The sequence below is a fragment of the Arvicola amphibius genome, chromosome 2, assembly GCF_903992535.2.
Source record: "Arvicola amphibius chromosome 2, mArvAmp1.2, whole genome shotgun sequence".
NCBI classification, from domain to species: Eukaryota; Metazoa; Chordata; class Mammalia; order Rodentia; family Cricetidae; genus Arvicola; species Arvicola amphibius.
In genome coordinates this window covers 65,417,525-65,432,510 of record NC_052048.2, presented here as the reverse complement: position 1 = coordinate 65,432,510, position 14,986 = coordinate 65,417,525, and the positions used below count along the sequence as shown (strand labels likewise).

General features: G+C 44.0%; 1 protein-coding gene across 1 annotated transcript in view; it reads left to right on the top strand.

The window, feature by feature from the left end:
- Positions 1–14,986, top strand: part of Tacr1 (tachykinin receptor 1) — a 185,287-nt gene that overhangs the window by 99,172 nt on the left and 71,129 nt on the right. The window contains exon 2 of the mRNA XM_038320569.1: positions 8,920–9,114. Within this exon, the coding sequence (XP_038176497.1) occupies positions 8,920–9,114 (195 nt within the window). The remainder of the gene's footprint in view (positions 1–8,919; positions 9,115–14,986) is intronic.

Below are 14,986 nucleotides of genomic sequence, written 5' to 3'. Positions count from 1 at the left end.
CTCCTCATCTTCAGTTCCAAGTCCCAAAATGGAAGTGCCACCAAGAAGAAGAGTGTGTCCCTGTGAGCTTGAAGGATGTGATCCAGGCAGCAGTTTCTGTGTGGAACATACCAGTATCCCCAGCGGCAGATCCGTGACTCAAGTATGAATCCCCAAGGGAAAAAAAAGCAGTCATCAGAGATGCAATGGGCGAGCAGGTTGACTGACAAGGGGCGATTTCTGTCTCCCCTCCGATGCTCTTTTTTTCGCTGTGTTTTCTTGGTGTTTATTGGTGTTGGCTTCATAAAAACTCTCTCAAGTGCATCATACACTTTGATCTTATCCACCCTTTTCCTCTCCTGTCCCCTAGTCTCCTCCCTTCTTTAGTGTCCCTTCTGATTTCCTGTCGTGTGTGTGTGTGTGTGTGTGTGTGTGTGTGTGTGTGTGGTTTTGTGTGCCTATGAGAGTATTAGGGGCTCAGAAAATGGCCCAGTAGCTAAAGTGCTTGCTGTATGAACATGAGAACCTGAGTTCAGATCCCCAACAACCACATACAAAAGCCAGGCATGGGCGCACACATTCGTAACCCCAGTGCTGGGGTGGAGGTGGTGGAAACACACAGATCCCCAGGGCTCACAAGCCAGACTGTCTACGCAAAATGCTGAGCTCAATTCAGAGAGACTGTCTCAAAAACTAAGGTGGGGAAAAATAAGGATGGTACCAAAAGTGGAGCTTAGGACTCTGTATATGCATGCACACACAGGCAACAAATGCAACTGCACTTGCACACACACACGTATATGCATACACACATGTGCACACACACACCACAGAAGCACACATAAAACTTTTAGGATCCACAAATGAAAGAACACATGTTATCTTTGTCTTTTAGCATCTAACTTAATCTCTGATAGTTTCTATTTTCCATTAAATGACATAATTTCATTTCTTCTTTACTAATGGAGAAAACTCCATTTGGTATATATAGCATGTTTTATTTCTCCACTCATCTATTGGCCGATGCATGCTGATTCCAGAACTTGGCTGTTGTGAACAGTTCAGCAATAGACATGTGTATGCAGGTCTCTGGTGTGCTCACTTATGTAAGCTTGTCTACCTTGCAGCTGTGTGGACCACATGCTTCCCAGCATAGCTATGAATGCCGCCAAGTACACTCATAGGTAACATTGTGTAACAATGTCAAAAGGTTGGACACCTCCAACCTCGAATCTTTCAGGGATGTACCAAGAAGTGGTTTAGCTGGGTTACAGGGTAGTTCAGCTTCCAAATTTTTTGACAAACATCCTTAGTGGTTTCCACAGTGACTGGACAATTTACTCATGCATTCCCACAGCAATGAAGATAGTCTCATATTTCCATTTCTCAGGGCCAAAAACAAAGCCATGGCCAGCCTTTCCACGCTTCCTAAGATACTCACTCTCAGCTTCAAGACAACCCTGAGGCATGGCATTTATTCTTATCCTATTTTCAACTAATTTATAATGCACACAATAATGTATCATTTTGATGTTTCATACACATATAAAGTATGAGCTTTTTTCTCTTGAATGTATGTGTATATATGGTGTATATGTGTGTACACGCTTATGCTGTGTGCAGAGGGTATATACATGGAGGCCAGACATCAATGTTGAGTGTCTTCTTCAATCATTCTGCACTTTATTTTTTGAGACAGAGTCTCTCTGAGATGATATCTCCTGGTTTGGCTAGCTAGGCTGGCTAGGCAATGAGCTCTAGGAATCTGCCTATCTCCAATGCCCCGGCAGATGCGCAAGACGTATCACCACAGTATCCAGCTTTTCACATCAGTGCGGGGGATCCAAGATCAGATGCTCACATTTGCACAACAAGCACTTAGTCAAACCATCTCCCCAGCTCCCAACTTGTCCTATTTTTATTAATTTTTAAGTTATTATGCAGGATAATGAGCTTCATTGTGACATAGGTTATACTAGACAATGGGTTTCATGCACACAGAAATACAGGATTTCTAGTGTGCATTGCCAAAGCTGTTACCGCCACCATTGGGGCCTGGCCCACCACTGCCAGCAGAGGCTCAGATTACATTTGGTTTGGTTTTCGACTTCACTGTATTTTCCTAATCAATCACATCTGATTTTAGTCTCAGGGGCCTCTGTGACCTGAGGGGTCACCTTTTACACTTTCCCAACTAGAACATTCTATCTATGCCAGCTTTGGAGCTTACATTCCAAAACAGTTCTTGGAGGAGTTCTTAAGGGAAGGACCCCCGGAGCGCAGGCATCCAGCCCTTGGCACTCTGCCCCTTTTCAGATTCGTCCCTGTGCTCCAAGAGGAGCTGCTGGCTTGTCGCTGCCGGAAAGACAAGCAAGGGAAAAGTGAACTGGTGACCAGGCAGGTTTTATTGATTAGCTAAGGCTCCCAGAAGATTAAGAGAGAGGTGTGCACGGTCGCCTGGCGATGAGGACTGTCAAGCGATAGGAACAGGGGCCGAAGCATGGTTAACAGGAATGTGGGAGGGCGCTCCGTTGAAGAGTGTACAATCTTAAAGAAATCTAAATACTTTCCTTGCCTATGGAGTCTCTAACCATCTCTTTTCAGTCCCAGTGCCTCATCCCCTTTTCTTTTGTTCTATTGGTGGTGCCCCTCCTATCTGCTGACAGGTGTTGAAGTAAGTCATTGATGGAGCACAGCAATTAGAAACATGTGCCTTACAGAAAGGGGACTGGAGAAGCTCTCTTGAAGGGACTCTAGGCCTGTGCAGCCTCTCGAGGCATCCAAAGGCCTCCTTGGTCACAGCCACGGGGGTTTGCATTTATCTAAAGAATTGAATTTCTGGTTATGCAAACTTTCTAATTTAGATCTCTGGGGTTCAGTAATAAAAGTGATACCCTGGATCAAACTCTCAACTGATGAACTATTGGTGACCTCTAGTGAAAAGGGCTGTGTCCTTTGCAATGGAAGGAAGGAGGAAGGAAGAAACATGCAACACCCTTTCTGAGGAAACTTGTCCTTAGAGAAGGCAAACCTACGTGGCTCCCAGCATACTGTCCGTGCACGTGTTAGTCAGTGAACAAACACTGAAAAATTACTGAAGGGTTGAAAGTAAACAGATAGGCTCTGTGGGTTCGAGACCAGCCTGGTCTACAAGAGCTAGCTCCAGGACAGGCTCCAAAGCTGCAGAGAAACCCTGTCTCGAAAAACCAAAAAAAAAAAAAAAAAAAAAAAACAAGAAAGTAAACAGATAGGAATGTCTAAGGACAAGGCACCAGTGAGGTCACTCCTACAAGATGGTCTTGGGTTTCCATGAAATAGGAAATACTTTGAGCGATGGTTACTCTCATGTAACCCTAATGCACCTGCTCAGACAGGGAATAATATAGCTACAACATATATGCCTGTATTGGATATGATTTTATTCAGCAACTGTTTATGGGGTCCCTTCTATATGCCAAGAAATTCGCATACTTATTTATTCAGTTCCTTTTTCACTGAATGTTTACTAGATCCCAAGCATCCAGGGAGACCTTTTGTGGAAGGCAAAGAGGGGAGATGGATAGGCAAATAGAAAAATAAGCGAGGATTGGCCAGCATGAGATCAGTAACCTCTGCAGATTGAGGATGGTCACTGAATCCTTCCATGAGAGCAAGGATGATGGGTCCAGGCTGTGAACAGAGGCAGGAGCCAGACAGGAAGAGTCTGAGATCAAAAGTGTCCTCAAGTGAGACGTCTGTGCTTAATGGGAAACCAGATTCTGAGTGGTGTCTGGCAGATGGCACTCATCTTACCTCCTTATGACAGAATGAACATATACTGACTTCACTCTGGGCATGCACAGTCGAAGGTGGAAAATGTTTCTAAAGATGAAGCCACGTTTACCTGTTGTTCTAATTCCTCTTACTCATCACTTTCTCTAAGCTCCAACACCCAACCCAGCCCACAATCTGTTTCTGCAAATAAAGCTTTATTGGCACACAGTCATATCCAATAGTTTCCTTCCTGTCTATGCTTGTTTCAATGCCACAAGGACAGTGTTGAGTAATTATGAGAGAAACTGATGGACCCTGAAGCCTGCATTTGCCCTTTGACCTTTATGGAAGTTTGCTAGCCCTTAATCTACAAGCATATTCTGAGCCATCGCTCTCTCTGGGCTTATGGGGTTCCTTAAAGGAAGTTGATAGCATGCTGGGAAAGAGTGAGGGGCTGATACTGTGATAGAGGAGGGGCATCTGTGCTTCTGTCTATGTATTACTTTCATTGGTTAATAAAGAAACTGCTTTGGCCCTTTGATGGGACAGAAAATTAGGTAGGCGGAGTAGACAGAACAGTAATGTGGGAGGAAAAAAAGCAGAGTCAGGCAGAGGCCTCAGGCAGACACCATGCATCTCCTCTCCAAGACAGATACAGGTTAAGATCTCTCCTGGTAAGCCACCCCTCATGGTGCTACACAGATTACTAAATATTGGTTAAAGCAAGATGTGAGAATAAGCCAATAAGAAGCAGAAATTAATGGGCCAGACAGTGTTTAAAAGAATATAATTTGTGTGTTGTTATTTCGGGGCATAAGCTAGCCAGGTGACCGGGAGCCCGGCTGGAACGCAGGCTGCTGCTCCTTCTACAATACTGGGTGGGGGGAAAGGCTGCAGATGAAGATCACGTTTGCCCAGTGATCTGGGACCAGACTAAGAGAAAGTCAAGAGGACAGAGATGCTGGGAGAGAAAAGAGCTCTTCCATCTGTCCATGACAAAAATGGGCAGTGCCATACTTCCGCAGATTAAAAAGACGTTTCTGTGGGGTTTCTTCTCTTAAAGTGCTAGGACAAAAGGGAACTACACCTCCAGTTTTAGCTAGGAGGTCACATACAGTTTCAGTAAAAGCTGGCAGACAGGCTTCTGTGAGGCAGAGGCAACCTGAAGTGGAGAACATAATCCATACACCATGCAGCCTCTGGACCCCTGCCTCTGGCAGTCTGGTGATTAATGAGCAAACCAGGAAGACATTCAGTTGGCTGCCTTGGAGTCCCGTGAGCATTTAACAGTCAATAAATGTTTATTAAGTGTATTTTCCTAGAGCTTGAAGCACTTGCACAGTGGTATCTTACAATCAAATAAGGAAGAGTATTTAAGGGTAGATCCAGATAAATGCACTGTGTGTTAATGGGACACAAGCTAGGGAGGGAAAACAGAGAGGGAAATATCTGCCCTCTGTGTAGGGTTACCTAACTGAGACTAGCGGCTGAGAAAAGGAGAAAGGAGTGTGTTACACAACACAAACCACCAGAGAGAAGAAAGGGGAGAGACAGAGATGGAGAGAGACAGAGACAGAGAGAAGGAATAAAATAGGAGAAAGCAAGAGAAATTTATAAACATTTTTAGATGAATGAAAAAAATCTATTTTGTAAAGCCAACGTTTGATGCTAACTTGGGTTTCTACATGTGCTTCACTCTTTTGTCACCAAAACGGCTCCTAGTCCGAAAGAACGGCACAGTGTTAGCTAACATGGTCTTCCAAATAGCAATTGGTGCAGTTATGGTAAAATATGGTTTTCTGTTGCCCTTCAAAGCGTAGTCTCATTCGGGTTTAAGAGGTGTCACCAATTTCGGCATGGGCATTGGGATTCGTCTATTTAAACTTGAACATTCATCCTGAGTTGGAAGCAGATTAAAACCTTGCATGTGAGATCATATTTTAAAAGGGTGCTACAATGACCACACACTCCCCTGCGGTCTCTCTCTAGTTCAAAGCCTGGGAGTGCACAGCTGCCAGTGAGGAGAAAGTCTGCACAGGGCTGGCAGAGATGTGACATCTTCACGGCTTCCAGAACAGCTTCGGAGCTGGGGGCGGGGGGGGAGTATCTTGATGGAAGATGCAGGACTTCCTGGGGATTCATGACTTCCTTCTTTGTAAAGTTTTAGATTTGAGTTATTGGGTAGGGGTACATGTGTGTTTATGCACATGCACGCAGAGGCCAGAGGTCAACCATAATGTCCTTACTAGGGATCTTTCCTCCTTATTTTCTGAGGTGGAGTCTCTCATTGGGTGCTGCAGTCACAAAGACTCTGCTGACCACACTTCAGAGCGTTGGTATGACAGGTGTGTGCCACAATACCCCGCACTTAATATGGCTTCTTAGGATTGTACTCCCAAGTCCTCATAGTTACGTGGCAACTGGTTTACCAGTGTCCTCAGCCCTTGCATAACATCTTACTGTTTATAGAAAGGCCAGCCTGAGCATCTTCCCAACTCCCAGCTTCCTCACACAAGGTATCGCTAATGTCCTTGTTCTTACAGCCCAGAAAAGGAAAACCCAGCCCCCAGCGCTGAACACTGATGAAGTCAGACTCTTAAACATCTGTCCACATCAAACCCCAGAAAGTCATATGTAAGCCCAACCCAGAAAAGGGAGAAGGCGCCAAGCACTGTCTCTCATCAGAGCAGGATGCCCTGCTGGCTTAGCCCAAATCCAGTGAGCCTCGGTCACCTGCCATTCAGAGGTTTGACTGCCTCTGCAACACCCCTGGGGGATGAGGTATTTGACCAATTTCCACCTGAGGTCATTTATCTGCTGTTACGATTTGTAACTTTTTATGAATGTGCCTGCTCCTCTGGCGAGAGATGCTCAGATGCTCATAGCCTTCGGAGCGAGGGCTGCCCTCTGCCTACCAGGTGCCTGGAGAGAACTGTTCAAGCTCATACTGACTGAAATTGCTCTCCTTGCCTGGAGTTCCTCTGAGACCAAACAATGCAGTAAAACAATTACACGGGGCTGTGTGGAGCCAGCTGACAGCTGAGCAGATGTTTGCATGTTGCTGAAGTCTGCATCGGGCTTCCATCCCACAGAAACAAGAAATTCCTGACTGTTGGGTAACGTTTAGACCCTGAAGGCTGTGTAAAACGCCATTCCCACTCTTAGGGGAAAGCATTTATTTTAAAGAAGTAGATCCATAACATTTTTAATACACACGGAAGATCCTATTCTAAGGGACAGGCAGGGTCGTTGTGTGATACTAAATGCAGATTGTCATATCTACTGTCCCTCAGATCTCTGTGGCATCTCAGAGACTGTGCACAGCTTCAAACATGGGAACATTCTCACCATGATGACATCTTTTAATCTAGACCACAGGTTCAAGGGGAACCAAGAACGGTTGACCCAGTACGCCAGTATTTCCTAACCTTCCTAATGCTATGACCATTTAATACAATTCCTCATGTTGTGGTGACCGCCCCCAACCATAAAAATTATTTCATTGCTACTTCATAACTGTAATTTTGCTCCTATTATGAATCATATTTGAATATCTATGTTTTTCAGTGGTCTTAGGTGACCCTTCCCCTCAGGTGCAATCCCTCTGAAGTTCATGTTTTACACTAGGTCTAGGCTTTCCTCGTGATTGCACTTCAGCCACCCAGGTGGTAGCTGATGCCATTTTACCAGCTGGGCTCTTCCTGAGCCCTCGGCTCATTACTAAGCTTTTATAATGCCACGTAAGGGCTCTTAAGACTGCTGCAGTCACAATCTGTTAAGGAGGACACCTCCTGAAAATGTATCGGGCTCTTTCATCATCCATCAAGCGTGTGTGTGCGTGTGTGCGTGCGTGTGTGTGTGTGTCTGTGTGTGTGCGTGTGTGTGTGCATGTGTGTGTGCGTGTGTGTGTGTGTGTGTGTGTGTGCAAGCTGCAGGGTCACAAGGCCATGTCACCTCACGGCGCCATCCTAGCAGAATTTGGCAGACTGAGCCCTCTTCTGCAGCACCTAGCTCATTCCTATCAGCATCGTCCCTTAACCTAACAGAACAAAAGAGAGAGTTGGGGATGTAGATCAATGACAGAGCGCTTGTCTGGCAAGAGTGAGGTCCTGGGTTCAGTCTCTGGCACCAGGAGGGAAAGGGGGACAAAATTCTTTTTTTAAATATTTTTATTTAATTAAGTGTATGCATGTGTATAAGGTGAGCATAGGTGCACACGAATGCTACTGCCCGAAGAGATCAGAAGAGGGTATCAGATTCCCCTGGAGCTGCAGCAACAGTGAGATCTGAGCAGCCAGTGTGAGGCCTGGAAACCAAACTCAGGTCATCTGGAAGCTCAGGAAGCACACTCTCAACCACTGAGCCGTCTTTCTAGCCTCAGGGATAAAATTCTTAATGCTGAACGTGCTTACAACATGCCATTTTTCTCATTGTTAAGTCTCTCACGTGCATTTGGCCATCAGATACGCAGTCCAAACATGGCAATAATGAAAACACCACTTAGAATGTTTTGAGATGGGTCACCAATTTTTTAAAAAATCTATCTGACTTTCCTTATGGACTTTTGGTATTATACATCATAATTCAGAGTTTAAGGATAGATTATTAAAAAAAATAGTTCAGAAAATACTTGTAATTGTTGGGAGGGGCTGCAGGAGAGATAGCTCAGCCAGTGAGCACTTCCTATGCAAGTATGCGGATCTGAGATGTTTTACAGGGTTGTGTGTGCACATGCGTGTGTGCACACAAACGCACACATTCCATGGGTGTCCTCTATCACTGTCATCTGTTTCACTGAGGTAGGGTCTCTCTCTGAACCCAGAGCTCATATCCTGGCCAGGGTGGAAGCCAGCAAACCCCACCAATCCTCTTGCCTCTGATCTCCTTGGGCCTAGAGTAATAGACAGGGTGCTGCACTCTTATAACCCAAGCATTTGAGACGGCAGGGTCAGGAAGATCTCTGGAGCTGGATGGTTGGATGGGTTAACTTAATTGAATCTCTGGGTCCAGTGAGAGACCACCTCAAAAGACAGCATGGAGGGCTTCCGAGGAAGGACACTGGGGATTGCCTTCCGGCCTCTACATATAGACAACCACAAATAATTGGGAACCAATGGATTTCTGGGGATTTTTATGGGAAGGAAAAACACATCATGACAGAATGTTGTCCTTTCTTCTCTACTGCAGATACATGGCCATCATTCATCCCCTCCAGCCCCGGCTGTCGGCCACCGCTACCAAAGTGGTCATCTTTGTCATCTGGGTCCTGGCTCTCCTGCTGGCCTTTCCCCAGGGCTACTACTCCACCACGGAGACCATGCCTAGCAGAGTCGTGTGTATGATCGAGTGGCCAGAGCATCCCCACAGGACTTACGAGAAAGCGTGAGTAGTGATCTGCTTGCCCTGACTTCTTCCTTCTTCTGTGTTTGTTTATCAATGAAGATTTCACTTGTGTCTGCCTGCCTTTTGTGAGATACAGCCATTGCTATCTGGGGAGGGGAGGGCCCCTCTAATACTGTGAAAGTTGTATTAAAAATGTTAAGACCTAGTTCCCATCACATGTTCCTGGACAACAGTGTCCCACAACTTCTTCGGGTGCCCCACCACCACTCTTGGCCCTTTTACCTAAGATGCTTCCGTGCCAGCATGTGTGTTTCCTCGATGCCACTGTGCCAGGCACAGCGTACTGGAAGTTGGGAACATCTCTACTCCAGTCCCTCTCACCAGTAACCCCTCCCCGCTCTCCTCTGACACAACCTCTCTGAGGCGTGTGTTTCACACTGCGATTTCTTCATGCAGTTCAGAGGCCATTGCTCAGGTGGTCGCTGGTACCATAGCAAATACGTTATAGGCCACTCCTCTTTCCTATATACCACAGCCCTGCTCCCTGTACCCTATCTTCCTCCTCCAAACAATGTCACTGCCAGTGAATCTTTATCCCATCAACTGTCTCTAGGGAAGCATCAATTCAGATCTTTTCGGGGGTTTGCAGTGTGAGAAATGAGGCGTCTCCATCCAGATGCAAGCATGGACGGCTCTTCGGTGTCTAGAGGTTGCAGAGCCCATACGAGCAGGCCGGCTTGTCTTCTAGGGGGAGGGCGGGTCCCAGGCAGGCTTTTTCAAGATGTCTCAGTAATTTTCCCTGATGCCTCTTGCCCTGGAGCCAACACTGAAATGGTTTATTCTTTACCTCGCTCTTCCCAGTTGAATGGTGATGTGAAATTTATATAAGCATCTATTTTGTGGACTGAGAGCACCTGGATAAAGGAGGGTCTTTTGGAAAACCCCCTATAATTCTCCAATTTTAGGATTGTTATTCAAACCACAAAATAACACTGATGTTAGAGACAGAACACCTGAGTTTTTAATTATGAATTGCCACTAGCCATGGGACCACAGGCAGGAATCCCAGCATCTCCTCTTTTCTGAAGTGGAAGAAAATAAAACAGTTTCCTGTAAACAAGTGCCATGACTATCAGATGCAATGATGCATATCTCACATTGCAAGCTATTAAATGTCAGATAGGACTTATGGACCAAATTCATTGGATAGCAACGCAATTGTGTGGCCTTTAAATTTGCTAAATGCTAAGATAAAACATGGTATCTGTCATGCCACTTAGATCTGAGAGTTCCAAATCCTGTCACATAGCCCCTCTGGTGTGTCTGTTACATGGAACATGGAAATGTGGCTTGCAAGGAAGCAATGTTTAAGATTGAGACAATGACCCTCCAGGCTCCAACAATGAGATCTAATACATCAAGCAGGGGAGGGTGGATGCTCAGCCTACAAGAAGACACTATAACTTAAGTCTTCCCATGAAGCTATAGCATGAACAGAGGTCTCAGTGGGACAAAGAGTATGACTCTACCAACCATACCAGACCCGTGAACATAATCCAGCCAGGTTTCCTCCAGGCAGGGAGGGAAATACCTCAGAGTTTAAATTCCTCATTAAAAAGGAATACAAAGCAAAACACTTTAGAAATCTCCACCTACCAAGGTCTGCCCTAAGTTCTCATGATATTCTCGAAGTCTGGTCACTTCCTGATAGCTTGCTTACAAGACACCCTTAAGTTCTTTTATCTTACAGCAAAGTTAAAACTGGACTCAAAGCAGGCTTCTCTTTCCACACAACTGTGGGGTTTTCACTCATAAGCAGTGATACTTAGCGGCTTCCTTGTGAACATCTTGATGGCTTGTTTTTATTGATGACTAGAAATTTCCTTCGAGACTCAACGCAATGCACAGGGATTGCCATCTTTCCTAGTTTTGGGAGCTCAGAGGAGGGACTGTTGGTTGTGTGGGTAGGGGTGCTGTCACTGTTTCTGTTTCCGTGGTCACTGTTAGAGTTTACTTCTGTCACTGTAATAAACACTCTGACCAGAAGAAACTTAGGGAAGTATAGGGCTTGCTTGACTTACACTTCCAGGTCACAGTCCCTCATTGAGGGAACTCAAGGCAGAAGCCTGAAGCAGAAAGCATAGAGGAACACTGATTGGTGACCCACACTTTGCCTCCCTCTTTGCCAGCTTTCTTATATAGCTCAGGAGCATCTGCCCAGGAAATGGAGCTTCCCACAGTGGGCTGGGCCCTTCCATATCAATTAAGACAATGAAGACAGTCCCTTACAGACAGGCCAACCTGAAAAAGACAATTATTCAATTGTGATTCTTTTTGGATGATTCTAGGTTTTGTCAAATTTCTGATTAATGAATAGATAGTCCCAAAAAGCATGACTCTGGGTTATGAGAAACTGAGATTATTTACTCAAGAGATATATTGCATGTTTATTTCCCAATATGAAGTTTTAAAAAATTTATTTGCCATTCATGCACACATTGACTGCAATACAAACCTAATTCAAGTGCATAACACAGTTTCCACATTAAGGGCTATTTTCTGTATGACAATATCCTCTATAATTTATTATGCAGTATTTCCAGAGATTTAAATTTTAATGTATTTACTTAAGCACTTAACTTTATTCTCTTCTTTTAGGACTAATAATTGTCTTTTCTACAGTACACAATAATCCCAAAGTTGATGCTAGATGAAAACTTTGCTTTGAGACAGTGTGATAATTAAGATGAACATGTTGGCTCCAGTTCAATGACAGAATAGCTCCCAGCCTTATCACTTTTAGTTCCGCCATCAATGGTCAATTCCTTTAAGACTTCAAGTCCTATAGTATATTTCACCTAGATATGTCGGAAGAAGTAAGTGTGATGGTTAATCCTAATTGTCAGTTTGACAAGATTCAGGAACACCATGGAAACACGTCTCTAGGTGTGAGGGTATCTCCAGAAAGGTTTAACTGAGAAAGGAAGACCCAGTCTGAATATGGGAGGCACCATCCCATGGACTTAGACCCAGGGCTGAATTAAAAGGAAGAAGCAAGTCGAGCACCAGCATTCGTCCCTTCTTGACTGTGGGTGCAGTGTGGCCAGCTGCCTCAGGCTCCTGCCTCTATCCCTTTCCCCATACTAAGCTGTATACCCTTTCTTCCTTAAGTTGCTTTTTCCCAGGTATTTTGTCACAGCGACAAGACAAGTTACTAACATGAGAAGCAGATGACTCCCATGAAATGTCAAGCCCAGAGCCTCGCCTGTGGCAAGGGTCTGCTGACTGCTGACTGCTGATAGAAGCAACATTCATTGATTCTTTGCTGGGGTAGACAGTTCGCTGAGCAGCTGCTTAGACCCAACTCCTCTAATAGATCATTTGTGCTAGCAAATTAATTACATAGAAGCATTGTATAAAATATCAGAAACACCTTCTGACTACATGGTGAACTTCAAAAGCTAACCATCATTCAGATTCTTGGATAATACACAAATTCAATGAAGAACTGTGAAGGACAAGCAGCCCAGATGAACTGAAAATTAGACATGGTCATTGCAAAAACAGTTCAGACAGCCAACTGGTCTATAAAGAGGTGCCCAACTTAATTCAGGACACTGTGACTATACTTCTTGAATTTGATGGTTGTAGCATCTGTGTTGGCTTAAAAGTTGTTCATAGGAACAGATAATGTGACTTATTACTTTGGGCACTGAATATTTTTGTATTTTAACCTAAAATTAAATGCAATGCAAATATTCTTATTGATACAAGCTCTTAAGAAGATGTTTTCTCTAGGATGAGCCAAAATATTCTACCCAGAATAAATTGAAGAATTTTCTTGGGAGGTGTAGCTTCTTCCTGTGCTACGCTCCTTACAGGAACTTGCCTCTGAATCAATCACATCAGAAGGAACTTCATCTATTCTCTCACCTCCTGGACGTCTTGCTTTTGCTTCGCTGACTCCTATGAGTCATTTCACCTTGAGTTTTCCCATCCAGCTAAAGAAAGACAAGGCAAATTCTTATCCTTAAGGGACACGTCCTTGCTGGTGCTCTCTTCATGAGCAGGAGACTCTGGACCACAAAACTTTGCAGATGTGAAGACATGCACCTTCCACAAAGCCACTTGCCATCTTATTCTGCACTTTAAAGATGGACATGTTGTGCAGCACAACAGAAGCTTCTGTGCGTCTCCAGTCATTCTGACCCATCCTTTACTAACCTGATGTCTTAGTTTGTTTTCTATTGCTGTGATAAAAGTCAGGACTGAAGTAAGTTGGGAAGGAAAGGGTTTATTTTGATTAAGCTTCCACATGACAGTCAGGTAAGCCAGGGCAGGAACTGTATTCATACAGGCTTCCAGAGGCAGGAACTGGAAGAAAGAATGTGGAGGAACACTAATTACTGGCTCAGACCTCATGGTTACTCTCTTATGCCACCCAGAACCACCTGCCTAGGCACGGTGCCTCCCACCGTGGAATGAGCATTCCCACATCAACTGTTAATCAAGGAAATACCCTCAGAAACTTTCCTATAATCCAATCTAATGAGGGCATTATCTCAACCGAAAGTCCCTCTCTCAGACATCTCTGGTTTATGTCAAGATGACAAAATCCAACCAGCCTAGATACAGATGAATATTCTTCCAGATGTCTCCTCGTTTCTTTTGAGAAAACATATTTATATGAGTCAGCATAAATATAGTCTCCCTCTTACAACACAAAACACAACTTATTATGCACATTATTCTGCATCCTGATTTTTAACTTAACAACATGTCTTGAAATCTTTCTGTGCCGACACACAAAGGGCCACTCTGCTCTTATTCCAGTGACATGGCTCTACTCTTTAAATGTACAACACGATTTCCACAGTCATTAATTGGTGGGAATCAGATTGCTCCTAACTATTGGGTATGTCACTGTGAATAACCTTACATCCATCGTGTATGGATATCAAAAGTATAAAATACCAAAGTGGAAAGTGCATTTTTAATTTTAATATTTTCTCTCTGTACAGAATTGTATCAAGGTACATTCTCACCAGTAATGTGCAAGAGCCTCCGCTCCTCTGAATACCAATGAAGTATATTGTCAAGGTTTTAGAATTTTGCCCAGCTGGTATGGAAATATGGTATCTCATTAAAGCTAAAATGTATGTCTTGTGTCATGAATGAGCTGTAGTATCTTTCCATAATTTCTTAAAGACTTTCACATACACTTTATAATTGTGTTAAATCATTCCCAGGCCATAAATGATTTCCTATGCCGTTAAGCTTGTCTTTACAACACGATGTGAATATATATGATAAATGATAGGAAGAGATAGACAAATGAATGGCTGGTTGGCTGATAACCAAATAGGTAGATGATAGAGAGGGAGTTCAAATCTAGATAGATAGGTAATTTATTGATAGGTAACTAGATATACTAATGGTTATAGTTAATCAGTAGGTAGCTAGATGATAAAGGAATGGGTAATAGATGGGCAGATAGATAAATGAGCTTCAAGGTGGACTGCCTCCAGCTGCAACCCTGGATCCCTGGGAGGACAGGCTGGGCTTCTTCTACTGCTTTCTGTTGATGTTTATTTACAATCTGCAGTAATATACAATTATGCCAACGCCATAATGTCACAAAATGAGAGCTTGGGCTCATCATGAATACTAATTTGCAATTGAGTCCTGCCTTAATTAGCAACCCAGCAGCTTGTTCGTGGCTGATTTAGCAAGGCAGTGGCCTAACCTATAAAGGTGGGTTTGATTGACAAGTGTTGAACAAAGATTCCATGTGTGGCCAAAATTAACTGCCAGCTAGAGCAAAAATCAGAGAAAAGATGAGAGAATAAAGAAGAAGAGTCTTTGTCTAAAGCATTTCCCCTTACTGCTTCTATTAGACAAGAAGAAATGT